Source organism: Lethenteron reissneri, chromosome 27, assembly GCF_015708825.2.
Source record: "Lethenteron reissneri isolate LAM-NWPU_2019-01 chromosome 27, ASM1570882v1, whole genome shotgun sequence".
NCBI classification, from domain to species: domain Eukaryota; kingdom Metazoa; phylum Chordata; class Hyperoartia; order Petromyzontiformes; family Petromyzontidae; genus Lethenteron; species Lethenteron reissneri.
This window is the reverse complement of record NC_083805.1, coordinates 9,612,275-9,630,296: the sequence shown is the minus strand read 5'-3', so window position 1 is coordinate 9,630,296 and position 18,022 is coordinate 9,612,275. Positions and strand designations below refer to the sequence as shown.

The following is an 18,022-nucleotide window of genomic DNA, read 5'->3' as shown; positions in this document are numbered from 1 at the left end:
ACTTTTCACTTCAGTCTCTGGATGCCCTCCAGCTGGCGAAGGCCCCTGGGCTGCTGTTACCGCAAAAGCCCGGGAGGTATTAACCTCGTGCAGCAGAACACTCGGCTTTGGCACAGGCCGGCTTGGGCGGGGAGGGGGTTAGGGTTGCATATTGCAAACAACTCCCATCTGTTGACCCGCGGTAGCTCGTGGCGGTGATGTTTTGAGACGGCTGGGTCATGCCCAGTTCTTTTGCATCAGATTGCAAGTCGATGATTCCAATTACGGCATTTTGTACCCTCACCGCTCGCTCCGAGTGCGCCATAGGCCAGAACTCTCTCCGCCTGCCAAGGGAATATGAGCTCCGAATGCAATTATCAAATTTCCGGACGCGAAAATCGCGTTGGCAGGGGTCAATTTCACGGCGAATTGTTGTGGGGGGTTTTTTTATCCGCAAGACGTGACCAGCGGGGCAAGCGCGTAACAAATAAAATGGCAAGCGGTAAACCCGCGGCTACAGCAGCAACAATGCTTGCGGTAGCGCTACGGGGCAAAAGACGAACTTCATAACGACCACGGGATGAAGGCATCGCCCCCCTTGAGCCTGTTTTGCCACACTCCACTGCATTCGTTATTTACGGGCTGGTGAAGGGGGTGCCAAGGACGGGGTTCGGATATTGCTCACCGCTGATATTCGCAGTGGCTGTGAATCGGGGGCAGTTCACTGGGTTCAGAAGTCATCGTCACCGTTCACTACGCCACTGTTCCGCCGATGTCAATGTGACACGACGATGATTATGTACGTCTTGTATTATCTGTGGCTTATTGGTTGGTACGTGTCCCCTAGGACATAGAATACAACATTTAACATGAAAGCTCATCCCCATGATAATTATCTCAGGGTGCAATATTGTCCGATAAGATCAGTCACCAGTCTAAAGGTGGCAAGATAAATTAGGGGTCAGAGCATTGAGCCGACACTGCTGAGATTTTGTGTTTTAATCCGGTGATTAAACTGTGTTCTCAAGCTGAGCTAGATGATGGTTCCAGCCCGGTCACTGATGAATGCACAAAACTAGAAGTCAGCACACATCAACGTTGGTTTTCGATGTCCAAGTGACAAATATTTATCTCCGTTGCAGGATATGTGGGAAAGTCTGCCCCCTGGCGGGCGGGCAGCAAAAGGGTCACGCGTGAAGTGATCTCAGAAAACGTTGTGAAGCCAACTCGTGGGGGCCGTTCTCTGGCACACAGGGTGGGGTTCACTGCTCACCGACAGTTCCAAACAGACGCCTCTTGTTGGGACGCGATGCCAACGGGCACGATTGGAATACAATCGGGGGAGAAGCACAAAAGAAGAAGAAAAAAAAGGCCATTCTTGATTTGAGGCTTTCGTGACGGCAGGAATCCATCATCTTTGGTTTATTCGGTAAAGTCACGTGAGTAGAAAAATAATATATCGCGACGTTTCGATCACAACACAAGCAATCGTCATCAGGTGGGACAACCACAGCAAGAAAAAACTGCAGCAGGTTTTTATTGCCGAAATAAAAAACTGCAGCAGTTTTAATTGCCGAAATAAAAAACTGCAGCAGGTTTTTATTGCTGAAAGAAAAAACTGCAGCAGTTTTTTATTGCTGAAAGAAAAAACTGCAGCAGTTTTTTTATTGCTGAAATAAAAAACTGCAGCAGGTTTTATTGCTGAAAGAAAAAAACTACAGCAGGTTTTTATTGCTGAAAGAAAAAACTGCAGCAGTTTTTTTATTGCTGAAATAAAAAAACTGCAGCAGGTTTTAATGCTGAAAGAAAAAACTGCAGCAGGTTTTTATTGCTGAAAGAAAAAACTGCAGCAGTTTTTTTATTGCTGAAATAAAAAACTGCAGCAGGTTTTAATGTTGAAAGAAAAAACTGCAGCAGGTTTTTATTGCTGAAAGAAAAAACTGCAGCAGTTTTTTTTATTGCTGAAATAAAAAACTGCAGCAGGTTTTAATGCTGAAAGAAAAAACTGCAGCAGGTTTTCATTGCTGAAAGAAAAAACTGCAGCAGTTTTTTTATTGCTGAAAGAAAAAACTGCAGCAGGTTTTTATTGCTGAAAGAAAAAACTGCAGCAGGTTTTTATTGCTGAAAGAAAAAACTGCAGCAGTTTTTTTATTGCTGAAAGAAAAAACTGCAGCAGGTTTTTATTGCTGAAAGAAAAAACTGCAGCAGTTTTTTTATTGCTGAAAGAAAAAACTGCAGCAGGTTTTTATTGCTGAAAGAAAAAACTGCAGCAGTTTTAATTGCCGAAATAAAAAACTGCAGCAGGTTTTTATTGCTGAAAGAAAAAAAACTACAGCAGGTTTTTATTGCTGAAAGAAAAAACTGCAGCAGTTTTTTTATTGCTGAAATTAAAAACTGCAGCAGGTTTTAATGCTGAAAGAAAAAACTGCAGCAGGTTTTTATTGCTGAAAGAAAAAACTGCAGCAGGTTTTTATTGCTGAAAGAAAAAACTGCAGCAGGTTTTAATGCTGAAAGAAAAAACTGCAGCAGGTTTTAATGCTGAAAGAAAAAACTGCAGCAGTTTTTTTATTGCTGAAAGAAAAAACTGCAGCAGTTTTTTATTGCTGAAAGAAAAAACTGCAGCAGGTTTTTATTGCTGAAAGAAAAAACTGCAGCAGGTTTTTATTGCTGTGGACAACGTCGTGATCTATAATTTTCTACCTACGTGACTTTACCGAAAGAACCAAAGAGTATAAAAAAGGCGATGTCCACTTCCTAGTTTGGCACCCATACACAAACCCATGGCGACAGCGGGACAACGCGGGCCGACAAACGGGCGAATGGGTGCGTCCAGTACCTGCAGCAAGATTTTGCCGAAGCACACGAACGGCGTGCTGACCTCGGCCATGAAGAGGCAGCCCTGGAAGAAGTCCCCGAGCTCTCCCCTCACCATCTGCGGGGCGACACGGGGGAGTTCGCGGTTAACGACGTTCGCTCAGCCACGCCGTTCGCTCTGCCACGCCGTTGATTGAGGATGACGGACGGAACGGGGTGGAAGGAGAGACGTTCTTGGGGGGGCCCTGACCGAACAGCGGCTGCCTTACGAGCGCAAGGCCGCGGTTTCTTGCAAATTTGGGGTTACGGTTGTCCCAGAGGAGCGTCATGTGAGACCCGCGGGGACTCGTTAAAATAAAAAATAATTGCTTGGTTGTAATTTTCGATTTAAAGCTTTCGTGACTGCAGGGATTCATCTTCTTGGTTCTTTCGGTAAAGTCACGTAGAAGGGAAATAATAAAATAATGCAAATTTTACATAATAAATTATTTTGTCAAGGCTCTCTTCCCCCTCCAACCCAGCTTAAATATACGCTCCAAGCCTGGGGTGTTTCATTCAGACGCTGTCTTCCCGACAGACCTGTTCTTCACGTGAGGACGGCTGCTTGCGTTGTGGCCGAAACGTCGTGATAATTATTTTATTATGTTTTATTTTTATTATTTTATTATTTCCCTTCTACGTGACTTTACCGAAAGAACCGAGAAGATGCTTGGTTGTGTTCACGCCAGTGCGGGCGCTCGGCACAGGCAAACAACGTCAACAGCTTCGGGCCCCAAGCATCCCAAGGGCCCTCCGCAATTATGAAAATACATGGGTGCACAAAATGTCACCTCTAATTAAGATCCTCATTGACATAACACGCTAATTAGCATAGCAATCGGATGAACCTCTCTCATCTCTGCATCTGCCTTTTATCATCTCACGACACCCTAATATTGGTCTGCATCTCTCTTAACTCACGGTTAAGAAGGGAAATAATAAAATAATAAAAATAAAACATAATAAAAAATTTATTTTATTATGTTTATTTTTATTATGGCGAATTGTTGTGGGTTTTTTTTTATTTCCCTTCTACGTGACTTTACCGAAAGAACCAAGAAGATGAATCCCTGCAGTCACGAAAGCTTTAAATCGAAATTTTATATAACTTTATTTATTTAACTTAACAATTGTTCTATGTTTATTGTTCTATTTCAATTAACGCATTTTAATAAATACACGTTGGAAGCAATTCATATCTTTTAAGTCCTCATCCTTGCATTAGAATATATAGAGCAGTTCATATTTTGATGGTATCACGTGGTAATGCTCCATCACATGTTTTTAATCTATTACACAGTGAATATTCAACTGAAGCTTGACCTAAAATTTGTTTATCGCAAATCAAATCGCAATATGTCAGAAAAATCGCAATTAGATATTTTCCCCAAATCGTTCAACCCAACAGTCCGTACCCAGGTGGGGCACCACCGGTGTGGACGTGAAAGTTGATCTGGCGAGAGTTTAGTGGTCAGGGTGAAGATAATTCACGTACTGGGAGCAGGATAGGGGCAGGGGAGAGGAGGGGACTGGGGGAACTGGAGCGGGGGGGGGGGCAGTAGACTCTCAAAGATATATTATTTTTGACAAAAATGGCTATCATGTGCAGTAGATAGATTGAGCGGACGGAAAGGAGTTGCATCTCTCTCGCTTTCCGTTTTCTCAATTAGCCCCTATATGTCTCCTTCAGTTTTTCCTCCCAGTGGCCAATGGTTTTCAGCAATACCGCCCCACCCCCCACCCCCGATTCACGTCTCACCCTTTGACGTCGCTTCGCAAGTAAGTCGTCAATGAACGCCATCGCCCGATTTGCGTCACCTCAACCCAGAGGTCGCAACCGGGTACCCGATACCCGTACCCTACCCGGTACCCGGCTACCCGTACCCGGCCGGGTACAGGTACGGGTACCCGTTTGCGACCTTGGTGCGGCCGGGTACTGGTAGGCCGTGAGTCACTGGTGAGTCACCGTTTGTCATTCATTTCCCAACGTCTTGTTTCTTCTCACAATTCAAGTTCCTAGAATCAACCCACCCGCGCCTGCAACACAGCTTCATCCCAGAGGTCGCAATCAGGTACCCGATACCTGTACCCTACCCGTACCCGGCCGAAACCGGCCGGTTACGGGTAGGGTAAGGAATCAAAATCCGTTTGCGACCTCTGCCTCAACCCACACTTACGTCGCTGACAGCATCGTCCGTCCTTTCTCGTTATCCGTCGCCTGGGAACTTCGCCATCCATCCACCCTGGACACGAACTACTTTGCGTCGCGCATAAAGAAATGTCAAGTACTGCGTCGTACAGTATAATGTCTTATTTACGAACAGAATGTTTAGTGATTGCTTTGATTTACGTCGTTTCGATATTCTTCGCGCCTTTCAGGAGTGCGTCCCCGACCGGGGTATTATTGTATTTCTTTAATTTCCTGATGTGCAACGCTTTGTGCGCCTTGTCGTGAAAGGCGCTTTAAAAAATGCAATTTCTTCTTGTTCTTAAAACATGGGTGGGGAACCTCCTCTTCGTTACCGACGGTCAAATCGGCCTTTCAAATACCTTTGGCGGGGCCACACATTAACACACATTAACACACACACACATCTCAGTAACGTCTGTCACCACAAGAGGCCACTGCAGCGACCGAAGTGACTGGGTACAGTGGTCAAAAACATGCCCCTCTAGTGTCCGATTAGTGCGGCTGTGATGCCCGCGGCGGACGGACGGATATCGTTTCGTGCGGGCCGCTGCAAAACCGTAGACCTCGTGTGGTCCAAGGGCCGTACAAAATGAAGTATCGTGTCTGTAGAGGGGGGGGGGGGGGCGTAAGTTCGCCACCCACGGCACACAACAACAACAACAACTTTCTCGTGGCTATAACGCGCGGCGGCGTCGCGGGGTCAAGGCGCGCGGTCACGTACCGTGGACACGGGGAAGCAGAGCATGCACACCCCAACGTGGTGCATCACCATGAGCGTCTCCTTGGCTATGAACTGCCGGCCCGTCTGCACCAGCTGATCCCACAGCAGGCCTCGGGACTTGGTCCGTCCGCCTCCGTCGAGTCCAGGGCCGTTACCGCGTGCGGGGCCCACGCCCTCCCGCATGGCTCGCCGGTGCCAGTGGCACAGGAACATCGCGCAGACGTCGTAGAGGAAGTAGGGGGTGGCGAACCACACGTACCACGTGGCCAGCCAGTGCCTGCTCGCGCACAGCCACAGCGACAGTTGAGTTTCGATTTAAAGCTTTCGTGACTGCAGGGATTCATCTTCTTGGTTCTTTCGGCAAAGTCACGTAGAATTGAAATAATAAAATAATAAAACATAATAAAATAATTCTCACGACGTACGTTTCGGCCACAACGCAAGCAGCCGTCATCAGGTGAAGAACAGGTCTGTCGGAGAGACAGCATCTGAATGACAACCCCAGGCTTGGAGCGTCTTTTTTTCCAAGCCTGGGGTTGTCATTCAGACTGTCTTCTTGACAGACCTGTTCTTCACCTGAGGACGGCTGCTTGCGTTGTGGCCGAAACGTCGTGAGAATTATTTTATTATGTTTTATTTTTATTATTTTATTATTTCCATTCTACGTGACTTTTACCGAAAGAACCAAGAAAGCGACAGTTGAATTCAGCAAAATCAGGAATATTTCTTTACGCTGGAAGAATCCGATGAGATGTAAAGCTCTTTTTCACAGGTGTTCAGTCGGGGCGGGTCAGAAAGTTATAATAACAAACAATACGAAAACACGATGGGAGTGAAGAGCATAGGAAAGTTAAGCAAATCACTAAAAAGACATCGATTTTTATTTTACAAGGTCAAGCCCGCTGTGCCATTTGCTTATTTTTCAGAAGCGACCTGGTCACAAATGATAGTTCAATGAAGTGGCTCATCATCACGTGGACATTTATAGCAGCCAAATCATATACGTAATAATCTAAACATTTATGGTCCGTGGGTCAAGGGCAAATATTTTATTACTTGAGATGGCAAAACTTGAGTTGTACCAACATTGTTGATTCATAATAAATGTTTTTGGGTGAGATCGCGTTATTTATAAATGTGTCGTAACCCTCCACCACCCGACACGGCCAATCAGCAAAAAAGTGTCACGTTGACAAAAGACAAATAGTTCACTACTTTAGCCCACCGGTGTGTTGAAGAGTGAAACCACAACATTTACAATTTGACACATTTATAAATAACGCGATCTAACGCAAAACCGTTTATTATGAATAATATTGGTCGCGAAAGCCTACGTGTTAAATTTGAGTTTTGAGTTTATTGCGATTTGGTTTACGGATGATCCCCTTTAGCCAGTTGTTGCCCGGATATTCTTTTACACGAGAGATCCGTGGTACGCGAGCAACAGCAGCAGCAACACAAAACAAAAACATCGGGTTCTTTAGCAACATCACACAACTTACAAACGGGGTATATTTTTTTACGGTCATTAATTAATTTAAAAAAAAGCTGCAGATATAATGAGAGCAAGAGGTGCAAGTCAGTTCGATATTTCAGTCTAAGAGTAGTGATATAAACACACGTGCATCAAACAAGAGATTGCAAACATGTGGGTGGGAAGAGGCCCCAATGGATGTAAATTATGCAATAACCCACAATTAACACGTATGTTGTCACGTAATCCACTTGTATCAGCCACATTGACAAAATAATCATTTACATTTATTCGTAAGGCGCCTTCCACTAACGTCTGACAGCGCCTTGAGACATTAGTGGTATCGATAAATATTTGCCACCACACCGCGGCAATGCATTCTGGTCTGGCCCATGGATTGTTGTTGCGTGCCAGCGACGCCAAATCAATGTAAGCACCTCTGCGCAAGCGTTCACGGCCGCGGCTCCTTGGTGCGTTTTTCAGGGTCGTACCACGTGTCATCCACATGTTTGATGAAGAGTGAATTTATCTTCTTGGTTCTTTCGGTAAAGTCACGTAGAAGGGAAGTAATAAAATAATAAAAATTAAACATAATAAAATAATTCTCACGACGTTTCGGCCACAACGCAAGCAGCCGTCCTCAGGTGAAGAACAGGTCTGTCAAGAAGACAGTCTGAATGACAACCCCAGGCTTGGAAAAAAAAGACGCTCCAAGCCTGGGGTTGTCATTCAGATGCTGTCTCTCCGACAGACCTGTTCTTCACCTGATGACGGCTGCTTGCGTTGTGGCCGAAACGTACGTCGTGAGAATTATTTTATTATGTTTTATTATTTTATTATTTCAATTCTACGTGACTTTGCCGAAAGAACCAAGAAGATGAATCCCTGCAGTCACGAAAGCTTTAAATCGAAATTTAAGAGTGAATTTAGTTGAGCAATCGAAATCGGATTCAGAAGAAGTTCCCGGCACGTGGAGTGAAACGCCGAACATCATCAGACATCATGCCGAGCAACGCGCAGTGCAGGCCCACCCAGTTAGATTAGCGAGTGCTGTGTGGCAATCCAATGGGCAGATCCCGTAATCTCACTTAATCATGCATCTTATCGGTAACTGGCAAAAGTCCGTTGATATTTTGTCGCGTACGATGGAATCATCTCGTAGCTTGAGTTAGTGACGTTAAACCTCCAGCAACCGAGGCGTTCTATTGAAACCCGAAATTAACCTTGGCAGGTCACAGTTTAACCTCTGTTGCCCTCCGCCTGTCCCCCAGACATCCATGCTGTCGACTCCACCATGCCCTTGTTCCAGTCCTGACTCAAGCGCTGCCTCTTCTCCTCTGCCTACGACTGACTGACTGCATCTCCTCTACAATGGTGTACACATTTCACTGTGAAATGCGCGGCAGCAATCCACGCCGCAATTTGGATTTACGCTCCATCAATCCAAATTGTATGAGACGCGGTAAATTACATGAAGCCATTTCAACCAATAGAACTAATAGCTCTGGCGGATTTGCACGACCCTGCCCGCCTGTAATTGACTAAAGGGTAATAATAATAATCATTTGATATTTGAAGCTCAGCCGATCGCTATTTGTTTCGCACGGACTTCCAACGAGAGCGAACAGACGACGCTTTGAGCTCCCGCCGTGAGATTTTCTGCCGGTCTCGTGGATGAACGCCGGATGAAGGAGATTACTACGGCTCGAGCCCCGCTATGCCTCACACCACGATGCCGGTGGCACGCCACGTGACGCCTTCGATGCGTCGCGCGGGGCACACGTGTAAAGTTTACATCGGAGCATCGCCAAGGGCTCCGCGTCAGATTTTATATAAATTACAAAGTCCCTTGAGATTGTTTATTCTTCTTCTTCTTCTCGAAAGGGCAGGGCTTTTTCGTAATTTCCATGGGTTCCACCAATAGTCAGTTGCCCATGTTTTTATTTAGATATTTTTGGTTTTATTGTATTATGACTGGGTTATTACTGGTGTGTCAGTTTTTTTACTTCAATAAGATTTTTTTTTTACCTCTGATGTGCAGCGCTTTGAGAATACCAATTTGAAAGGTGCTCTATAAAACTGAGTTTATCTTTATTTTTGAAACAAACGTCATTTTTCCGACAAGGCTTTATCAGACCAGTGTGTTTTGAAACATGTGCAATCAGATATGGTGAACGCGCGCGTGCTCGCTCGCTCGCACAATACACAGAGCACAAATCAACACGCTCCAAAACGTCTGATTCCGTTACCGCGGTATAAGTAATCTGGATCTGCTCATCTGCTGTGTTTAAATGCCCATGCTGTATGGGGAGCGGCAGTGTAGCAGTTATCTCGCTGCGCTACGAACCAAGCCCAATGACGATTATCTGAACCAGTCCTGGGCCTCCCCGAGGTCGATTCAGCCTCAAATGAGTACCTGGTGCAAAGTGTAAACATTGCCACTAGGGAGACAAAGGCGGCCGGGCGTGGTGCTGGCCACCCACCCCCTCGTGTGCTGTGGCAGCCTTCATAGGTGCTCGCTAACAGCACTTGCCCCAGCAGTATGTTAAGGCTACACGGGGTGTCTTTGTACACTGGGATGGTGTGTAGTGCTGCAAAATGCATTGTTGTACTGTGATTCTCTGTTCCCACATCTATGCTCCACAGTCTTCATCAACCCGTGCTGGCCAGCATCAGAATCAGAAACTTTAATTATACTCGAGGAATCTGATGAGCTCTCAAGCAATTTTTCACAGATCTCCAGTAAGGGTGGGTCGGCAAGTTAAATCAACAAAAAATTACGAAAACATCAAACAATAAAAGATACTCGAGTTAGACAGAGAAAAGTTAAGCAAGTCACTAATAGATTTAAATAAAGCATGGAAGTACAAATTGCACCAGTACATATTCTTAGTTTTTTTCGGTAAAGTCACGTACTTTACCGAATGCACCAGTACACAATATCCAAATGCAAGCATGGGCAAGGCAGCAACACAACCACAACAAACGAAGACCACGCCGAGACAAAGCATGAGTCACTCGACCACATTGCACCTAAAAATGCAACCACCGATACCACTGGTAATGTTCACAATTCCAAAACACAGCCACAAATTTTGCTGTATCTGGCACGAATCTTGTGCTTAAACATGGTCAGCTCACTCTACCCCCCCCCCCCCCCCCATTGACACGTACGGCATAGGGAAGTCCTCATCCAGCTGTGGATTGACATAAGGGCTGTACTGTATACCGACATGTGTACACATACAAAGCTCCCCCGTATAGGCGTTTACCGACTGTTGGGGCAAGTGCTGTAAGTGAGCAGTTATTAATATCCTCAGAGCATACATGGTGTGGCCAAACACCACACCCGGCCGCCTTTGTCTCCCCAGTGCTGATATTTAGACATCGCACCAGGTACTCATTTGAGGCTCAGTCGACCTAGGGGAGGTCCAGGGCCACTTCAGATATTCGCCACTGTTATTGGTCGTGGCTGGAAATTGAATTCGGATTGCCGGCTTTCACAGCTAAGCGCGCTAACCACAACACTTTGGCACACACGTACCCAAGCATCCATACGAATGTCAAAATATAAATAGTGCTCATGGATATTAAGAGCAGTGGTGTGACGATGTGTTGATTACTTAATTGATATCGATTCTTGAGGCTCATGATACACCCGTCAAATCGCATGTTCAAATTGCACCAGCGCATTATTTCCAAATGCAAGCTTGGGCAAGGCAGCAACACAACCACCACAAACCGCGACCACACAAAGATTAGCACGATTGTCTATGTACGATGCGAAAAAAGTTCAACATACATACATACATGTAAAAAGGTGCCTTTTTGATTGATACAAATCATATGCTAATTTTACATTGAGGCTGTCAGCACGAATTAAACTGCACAAGTCAGATAGGAGGGAGCAATAAACGATCCCAACTCGATGGTAAAAACGAGGCGAACAGTCGATTCTTCAACCACATCATAGCCTTGATTTGTGCAAATTCATTGAATGGGAGATGGGTGTGAGTGGAGGGCGCAGAGGGGTGTAAATTGTCGCACCCCTATGTTGATATTAACAAAAAACAACTCAACACATTCGGCTATAACAGCGCGGCCTTAAAATGAAGGGGAAAACCCCCACATAGACCAGGCAACGTTACGGGAAATTTCCCTTCCTCACGTGAACTATGAAGAAGGGGCCATGGCCCTAAAACATCGTTTCACGAAAATCTAAAAAATATATTTCATCTTAACGCCAAATGATTTGCCCGATTTAAAAAGGGGGGCATGTTCGCAGCTGCGCCAGCGTGCAGTGGAACGCGGTGGATGCGACGGATTGTTTGTATCCAGCTCCACACAGCACCGCTCGATATCGAACCCTGCGCAAGGCACCCACCTGCCATTCACCCGTGAAAAAACAACCAATCAACCCCCACCACAACTCATAAATCAATAAACCCGGTTATGGTTGGGTTTAGGGTTAGAGTTTTGAGTTAGGGTTAGAGTATGCTTATGGTTCGAGTTAAGAGTCTGAGTTCGAGTTTCGGTTAGGGGTTCGGGTTGGGTTTAGGGTTTGAGTTAGAGGTTAGGGTTAGAGTTAGGGCACGGTCCTCCTGGTAACAAAGCACAAGGGGAGACAGAGAGAGAGATGGTGGTTAGGATGAGAGTTAGATTTAGAGAGTTTGGGATTTAGGGTTGGGTTTAGAAGGCATGTTGCTTGAACCACACAGGGAGACGTAGAGAAGGAAGAGTTTGGGTTGGGGTTATTGGGTTAGGGCAGAGCGACAGCCGAATACAGAAAGGGATGGAGAGAGAGAGTGGGGAGGGGGGGTTGAGGATTCGGCCATTCGAGCACGGCTCTTTGCGCACCGAGAGAGAGAGACAGCGAGAGAGAGAGACACAGCGAGAGAGAGACAGCGAGAGAGAGACAGCGAGAGAGAGACAGCGAGAGAGAGACAGCGAGAGACAGACGCAGCGAGAGAGACAGCGAGAGAGACACAGCGAGAGAGAGACAGCGAGAGAGAGACAGCGAGAGACGAGACAGCGAAAGAGAGACAGCGAGAGAGAAAGAGAGAAAGCGAGAGAGAGACAGCGAGAGAGAGACAGCGAGAGAGAGACAGCGAGAGAGAGACAGCGAGAGAGAGACAGCGAAAGAGAGACAGCGAGAGAGAAAGAGAGACACCGAGAGAGACAGCGAGAGAGAGACAGCGAGAGAGAGAGACACCGAGAGAGACAGCGAGAGAGAGAGAGAGACAGCGAGAGAGAGACACCGAGAGAGACAGCGAGAGAGAGAGAGACAGCGAGAGAGAGACACCGAGAGAGACAGCGAGAGAGAGAGAGAGAGACATCGAGAGACAGGCAGCGGGAGCGGGGGATGCCCGAACCGTTCACCGCACAGGACGTGCTCTGAACGACAAACACCCCAGCCCCGGCGAAGCCACGGATCCTCTCGACCCGCCGAGGCGATCTTCCCTCGTGACGACGCGAGCACTGCTGAGGTGTGGCTGCTCGCAGTGGCCTTCCCATAGTCGAAATTAAATGGAAGCGAAAAATGATGAATGTATTTTGAACATCCGTGCTAATGCAGTGGCACACTGCTGGATATCTACGAGAGAGAAAATATGTTCTTGGTTTTATTTCGATTTAAAGCTTTCGTGACTGCAGGGATTCATCTTCTTGGTTCTTTCGGTAAAGTCACGTAGAAGGGAAATAATAAAATAATAAAAATAAAACATAATAAAATAATTCTCACGACGTTTCGGCCACAACGCAAGCAGCCGTGCACCTGAGGACGGCTGCTTGCGTTGTTTCCGAAACGTCGTGAGAATTATTTTTATTATGTTTTATTTTTATTATTTTATTACTTCCCTTCTACGTGACTTTACCGAAAGAACCAACAAGATGAATCCCTGCAGTCACGAAAGTTTTAAAGAGAAAATATCGTCGTAGCTCATCAGAATCCTCCAGTACTGTATAAATGTTGTGATTCTGATCGCGTGGTGCAATTACGCAAATTAAATTAATTTCCCCCTCCCTCCCCGTCTTCCCCTTGGCCTCCATCGGGCCCTGGCGCAATCGCACCGCCTGCACACTCGATAGGCCCCGCGGCTGCACGTGCACACGGCTGAGACGGCGCGACAAACAGAGACCAGCCACGTACATTCTAGATGTGAAGCTTTCGTGACTGCAAGGATTCATTCTCTTAGTTTTTTCGGTAAAGTCACGTAGGTAAAAAATTATTTTAATTTTATAACTTTTAATTTCATTTTTTACCTACGTGACTTTACCGAAAAAACTAAGAGTACCAGCCACGTACACTTTTACAATATTGCCTCGACCAGTTGTGTTGGCGAGCGCCTATTAAGAGGCCGGTCCCGCGCACACACGAGCAGACGCTGCGTCCAGCGCCACCCCTTGCAGTACTCATTTAAGGCTGATTCGACCTATGGGAATCGTGATAATGGGATCGTGATCCTCGGTAGAGTTAATCGAACCGTGATAACACTGGTCAACAAAATAAAAACATTTTTTCTGGCCTGGACTTTTGCAACTGTTTTAGACTCATTTCAGGGTGCTGGTTCCAAATCTGATCTCAGATTTGCTCTATCACATCTCATTTTTAAGCTATCGGCATACCCCATTTTCATTGATTTTACCCGAAATTAACTCTGTCACTTATGATTGCAAGTTGTTGCGAGTCAGTGACTGCTTTAGTGGTAAAATATGGTGCTGTATTTTTAGGATAGTGTGTTTATAATATCATTGTATGTAGATATCCACATTTATTTAATATTTTTCTTCTGCAGTTTTTATTGAAAATGCAATATTTGATATCTCAAAAACCTGATGTGATAGACAAAAACTGATGCCAGATTTGGAATCAGCACCTTAAAACCGTTGGAATACATTATGCCAGAAAAAGTGTGTTGACCAGTGTAATCGAACCGCAGGGGGCAGGGAAGGATTGTCGTCTGTTTTGCTCAGAACGTGCGTCTCTCTCGATGGCTGAGCACCTTCAACGACGCCGCTTTCAACCCCCCCACCCCCACTCCGATAAATATTGGAGAGCTGAATGGAGTTCAAAAGGACGCACAAAGAATATGTATTTAAATTGAAGGAATCCGACGAGCTATAAAGTTCTTTACTCTTTGGTTCTTTCGGTAAAGTCACGTAGATGAAAAAAAAAGGAATTTTTATTATTATTTAATAATTTTATTTTTATTTTTCATCTACGTGACTTTACCGAAATAACCAAAGAGTACGTGGATCCTTGCAGTCACGAAAACTTCAAATCTAGAATATAAAGCTCTTATTCACAGATGTCCAGTCGGGGCCGGTAAGAACGTTACGACAACAAAAGACTCAAACGCAGAAGATCCCCTAAGTTTGATCTTCCACGAAGCTCGCGGTCCACCCGAAGCTGCATCCACCGCACAAACCACGGCAGCAGATGCGGATACCCTGATGATGCGCAAATGAAAAAAAATTGAAAACTCTCCAGTAGTCGTGTGCGGCTGTGGTCATCCAGAACAGACCGTGCGATGTAGAAACGACGCGATTGCCCGATCCGCAAACACAAAAGGGGCCGACACCACGGCGCGGTTGTCTGGCTTGACCACCTGAATATGCGATAGTAGCTGTGTTGCTCTGCGTCTACGTGAGCCTACGTGGGATTTTTGCACATTTTTGTGTACGGTGCTTTTTCTGCAATATTTTACTGTCTTTTGTTGGATTTTCTGTTTGCACTCAGTCACATAGTCACTTTAAGATGTTTTTTGTTCATTATTTTTGTTTGTTGCGGTTGCACCCGATTCAAGAGCCGAATGGCTCACAGGGCTATACCTAATAAATGAACGTGAAACTTGAAACTTGAGCCGTGTGAAATAAAGAGGAAAATATTGAATGAGCGAATGATAAGGCCGCGCGGTGCATTTCCTCGACAGGATCTGCTGCTGCTGCTGCGTGCTCTCACTCGTAAGCGCTTTGTAGATTTTTTTTTCTTTTCTCCAGGACAAAAGAGTGCTATAACGAATCAACGTTTCACGGGGTCACGCTAAGCGAGGTTTGCCTGAACCTAACCCGACATATATCTCTCCACACTGATGCGAATTATTATTTTGTGTTAGGTAGTTTTCAATTCACTTCTTCATTCGAGTAAGTGCCATGATTTTTAATACGAAGGTCGTTTGTTTAGTTGCATGTACGTGTAACAGCTCTTGTGTCAATCCACTGCTGGATGATAGCTTCCCCACGCCGTGCACGTTATGGAGGTTTTTTTTTTAACATACTTCACCATGGTGGCCTGCCCGAGTTGGAAAATTGATTTCCCTGTACTGCCCTCTGCTGCCCACAATGTATTACCGCAGCAGCCTAAAACATGTGTTATATGCACTGTGCTCACTCATTGAAACACTTATCCAGGCCATCCATGGTCAACCCTGCTATAACATATATGTTGTGAGGGAAGGGACCTTGTCTGAAACATCGCCGATTATATGCTTATTTTTAAGACCACACACTGTTATTGACGAGTTGTTGTTTTATGTTTGTGTTTGTTGTGCTTGCGTACCACTGCCAACGCAGCAGCGGCATCGTCACCTACCAATTTGCTGTGACATATGGATCAGACACGCCGCCACTGGCAGAGAAAATTGAACAAAAGCATGCTGAGAATGACACAGAGACAATGCAGAACGCATGGATCAGGGAATAACACATTCCTGCGGAGGGAGCTGGTAGGAACGTTGGGTTGCTCGGTCAATGGCCAGGGTCAACGGCGGCGTGGTGTATTCCGCAAATATGGCCGACTGTGAGGGCGGGCACAAGCCGGCGTGAGTAGGTTAAACGTTGAGTTTTATAAGGGCACCACGGGGTGACCAGCCCCTCCCCACCCAGCCCCACCCCTCCCACCCCCCACCCAGCCCCACCCTCCCCACCCAGCCCCTCCCCACCCTCCCCTCTCTACCCCTCCCATTTTTTGATGCACGACGGACGGACACAATAATCCCCTGTGGGCTGGTGGAACCAGGTGGTTCCTACCAGTAAATGCTGAGTATATCCATCGAATCGACTGCGAAGAAAATGCAGTGGGCTCGGGGAGGAGGGATGGTGGCTGCTGTATGTATGTTGAACTTCTTTCGCACCATACGTAGCCAACCGTGCTAATCGGAGGTGCGGGGGAAGGACAATAAGCTGATGGACGAGACTCGTGATGCAACCGCAGTCAATTAAGAAAAAACAAGCAGGAATAATACCAGCTGATGTGCGGGGTCTGTTATTAATTGCAGCTGCAAACAGTCCGGAACACCGTTCCAGATATTATTTTGGCACACCATATAAAGCTTCCCTTATATTGTCCTAAACCTGTGCATATGAAAATAAAGATGCAATATTAATATTGGAATACTATCTATAGGCGTGCCTTATATTGTAGTGGTAGTGCCTTACGCCAATAACCTCCAAGAATTCCAGCCCAGACTCGAACAGCACCAGCTTTCCGGGAAATATTGCGTGACAAATGAAAATCTATTCACGAGTTAAATGGATTGTGGCATTTCTGAACTGGTAGCAAGAGGGTTGGTGGGCGGGGCTAGATGGGGGGGGGGGGGGACCTTCATCCAGCACAGCCAGAGAGAATTTCTACCCCGTGACCTTGGTAACTGCATAGAAGTTCAAGGGTAAAGCCACCACACAGTCAATTTTAATATCAGTCAAATCCCTTCAGAGGAGGCCAATCCTGCAACTTCAACTCGGTTCAGCAACAGAGCGATGCCCCCCCCCGGCCAGAGACATGCAGCGGTGTCGTTTGGGGAAACAGGTCCGAGTGTCTAGCAGACAACATCATCAATTGTAACCCTCAAGGCAGCGGCGAAATCACCGTCACCTGCACACGCGCGTGCGTGCGCACGTGGCAACATTTGTCTTTTGCTGGCAGCGGTACCGTGGTAGTTGTCGCAATGGGCTACGAGCCGGGCCACCCGAGTTCGATACCCGCACACAGCCAGCGTCCGTGACGAATATCTGAACAGATCATGGGCCTCCCTTACATCTGTAGCGTGCCAATTCACAGACACTAATAGGAAGTACTCTCTCTCTTATTCCGGTCTTCACAGCCTCAGGGGATAACCACACACCGGGCCGGGACAGCCAACATGCTGCCAGACCCACAGCTTGAAGAGGGTGACGACGACGACGACGACGACGACGACTGCACGAGTTCCACTCCAGATCGCAGCAGCCCCGACTGTGAGTCGGAGCTCGCCTTTTATCCTCCCAGCGTGGCCAGGCTCCGCCCCCCTCTGGATCCCCCAGAAGGCTCCGTGCCTTGCCCACAGGCCCAACTGGTAGAACGGGCTGCTACCCCTACCTCCATTGTCTACCAATCTCCCAGCGGCACGCGCTCCAGTGACTCATTCAATGTCACGACACATCGACTCAGCGTTCATGGAGTAGCAAATTTCGTTAAAATTGAATTCACAGAACGGTTACAAATGCAATTAGCTGTGAGAAGCAGATTTGCGATTTATTTATTTTCAAAGTAATTAATATTACCAATTATGCACTTGCTCGGGACATGACATTTATTCAGAATTTATTTATTTAAAAAACGTGTTAAACTTTCCACGCAGAAGAAAATGTTACGTTAATCTCAATATGATATTTACAACATAGCCTTTTCACCACCGTAGGTATCGTTCGATGTCCTCTTAGGGCTAAGCTGCAACGTTCCTATTTTTAGGAGAACGCAATTTGCCGGAGGATGACTCAGAGGTGAGAGCACTGACCTGGCACCGCTGACAACCGAGGTTCGAATCCA

At 46.3% G+C, this 18,022-nt stretch overlaps 1 protein-coding gene across 1 annotated transcript in view; it reads right to left on the bottom strand.

Moving 5' to 3' along the window:
* TLCD3B (TLC domain containing 3B) overlaps positions 1-18,022 on the bottom strand; it is a 59,617-nt gene that overhangs the window by 5,587 nt on the left and 36,008 nt on the right. Inside the window, exons 4-5 of the mRNA XM_061561402.1 lie at positions 5,745-6,021; positions 2,816-2,911 (exon numbers count right to left, since the gene is read on the bottom strand). Coding sequence (XP_061417386.1) covers positions 2,816-2,911; positions 5,745-6,021 — 373 coding nt within the window. The remainder of the gene's footprint in view (positions 1-2,815; positions 2,912-5,744; positions 6,022-18,022) is intronic.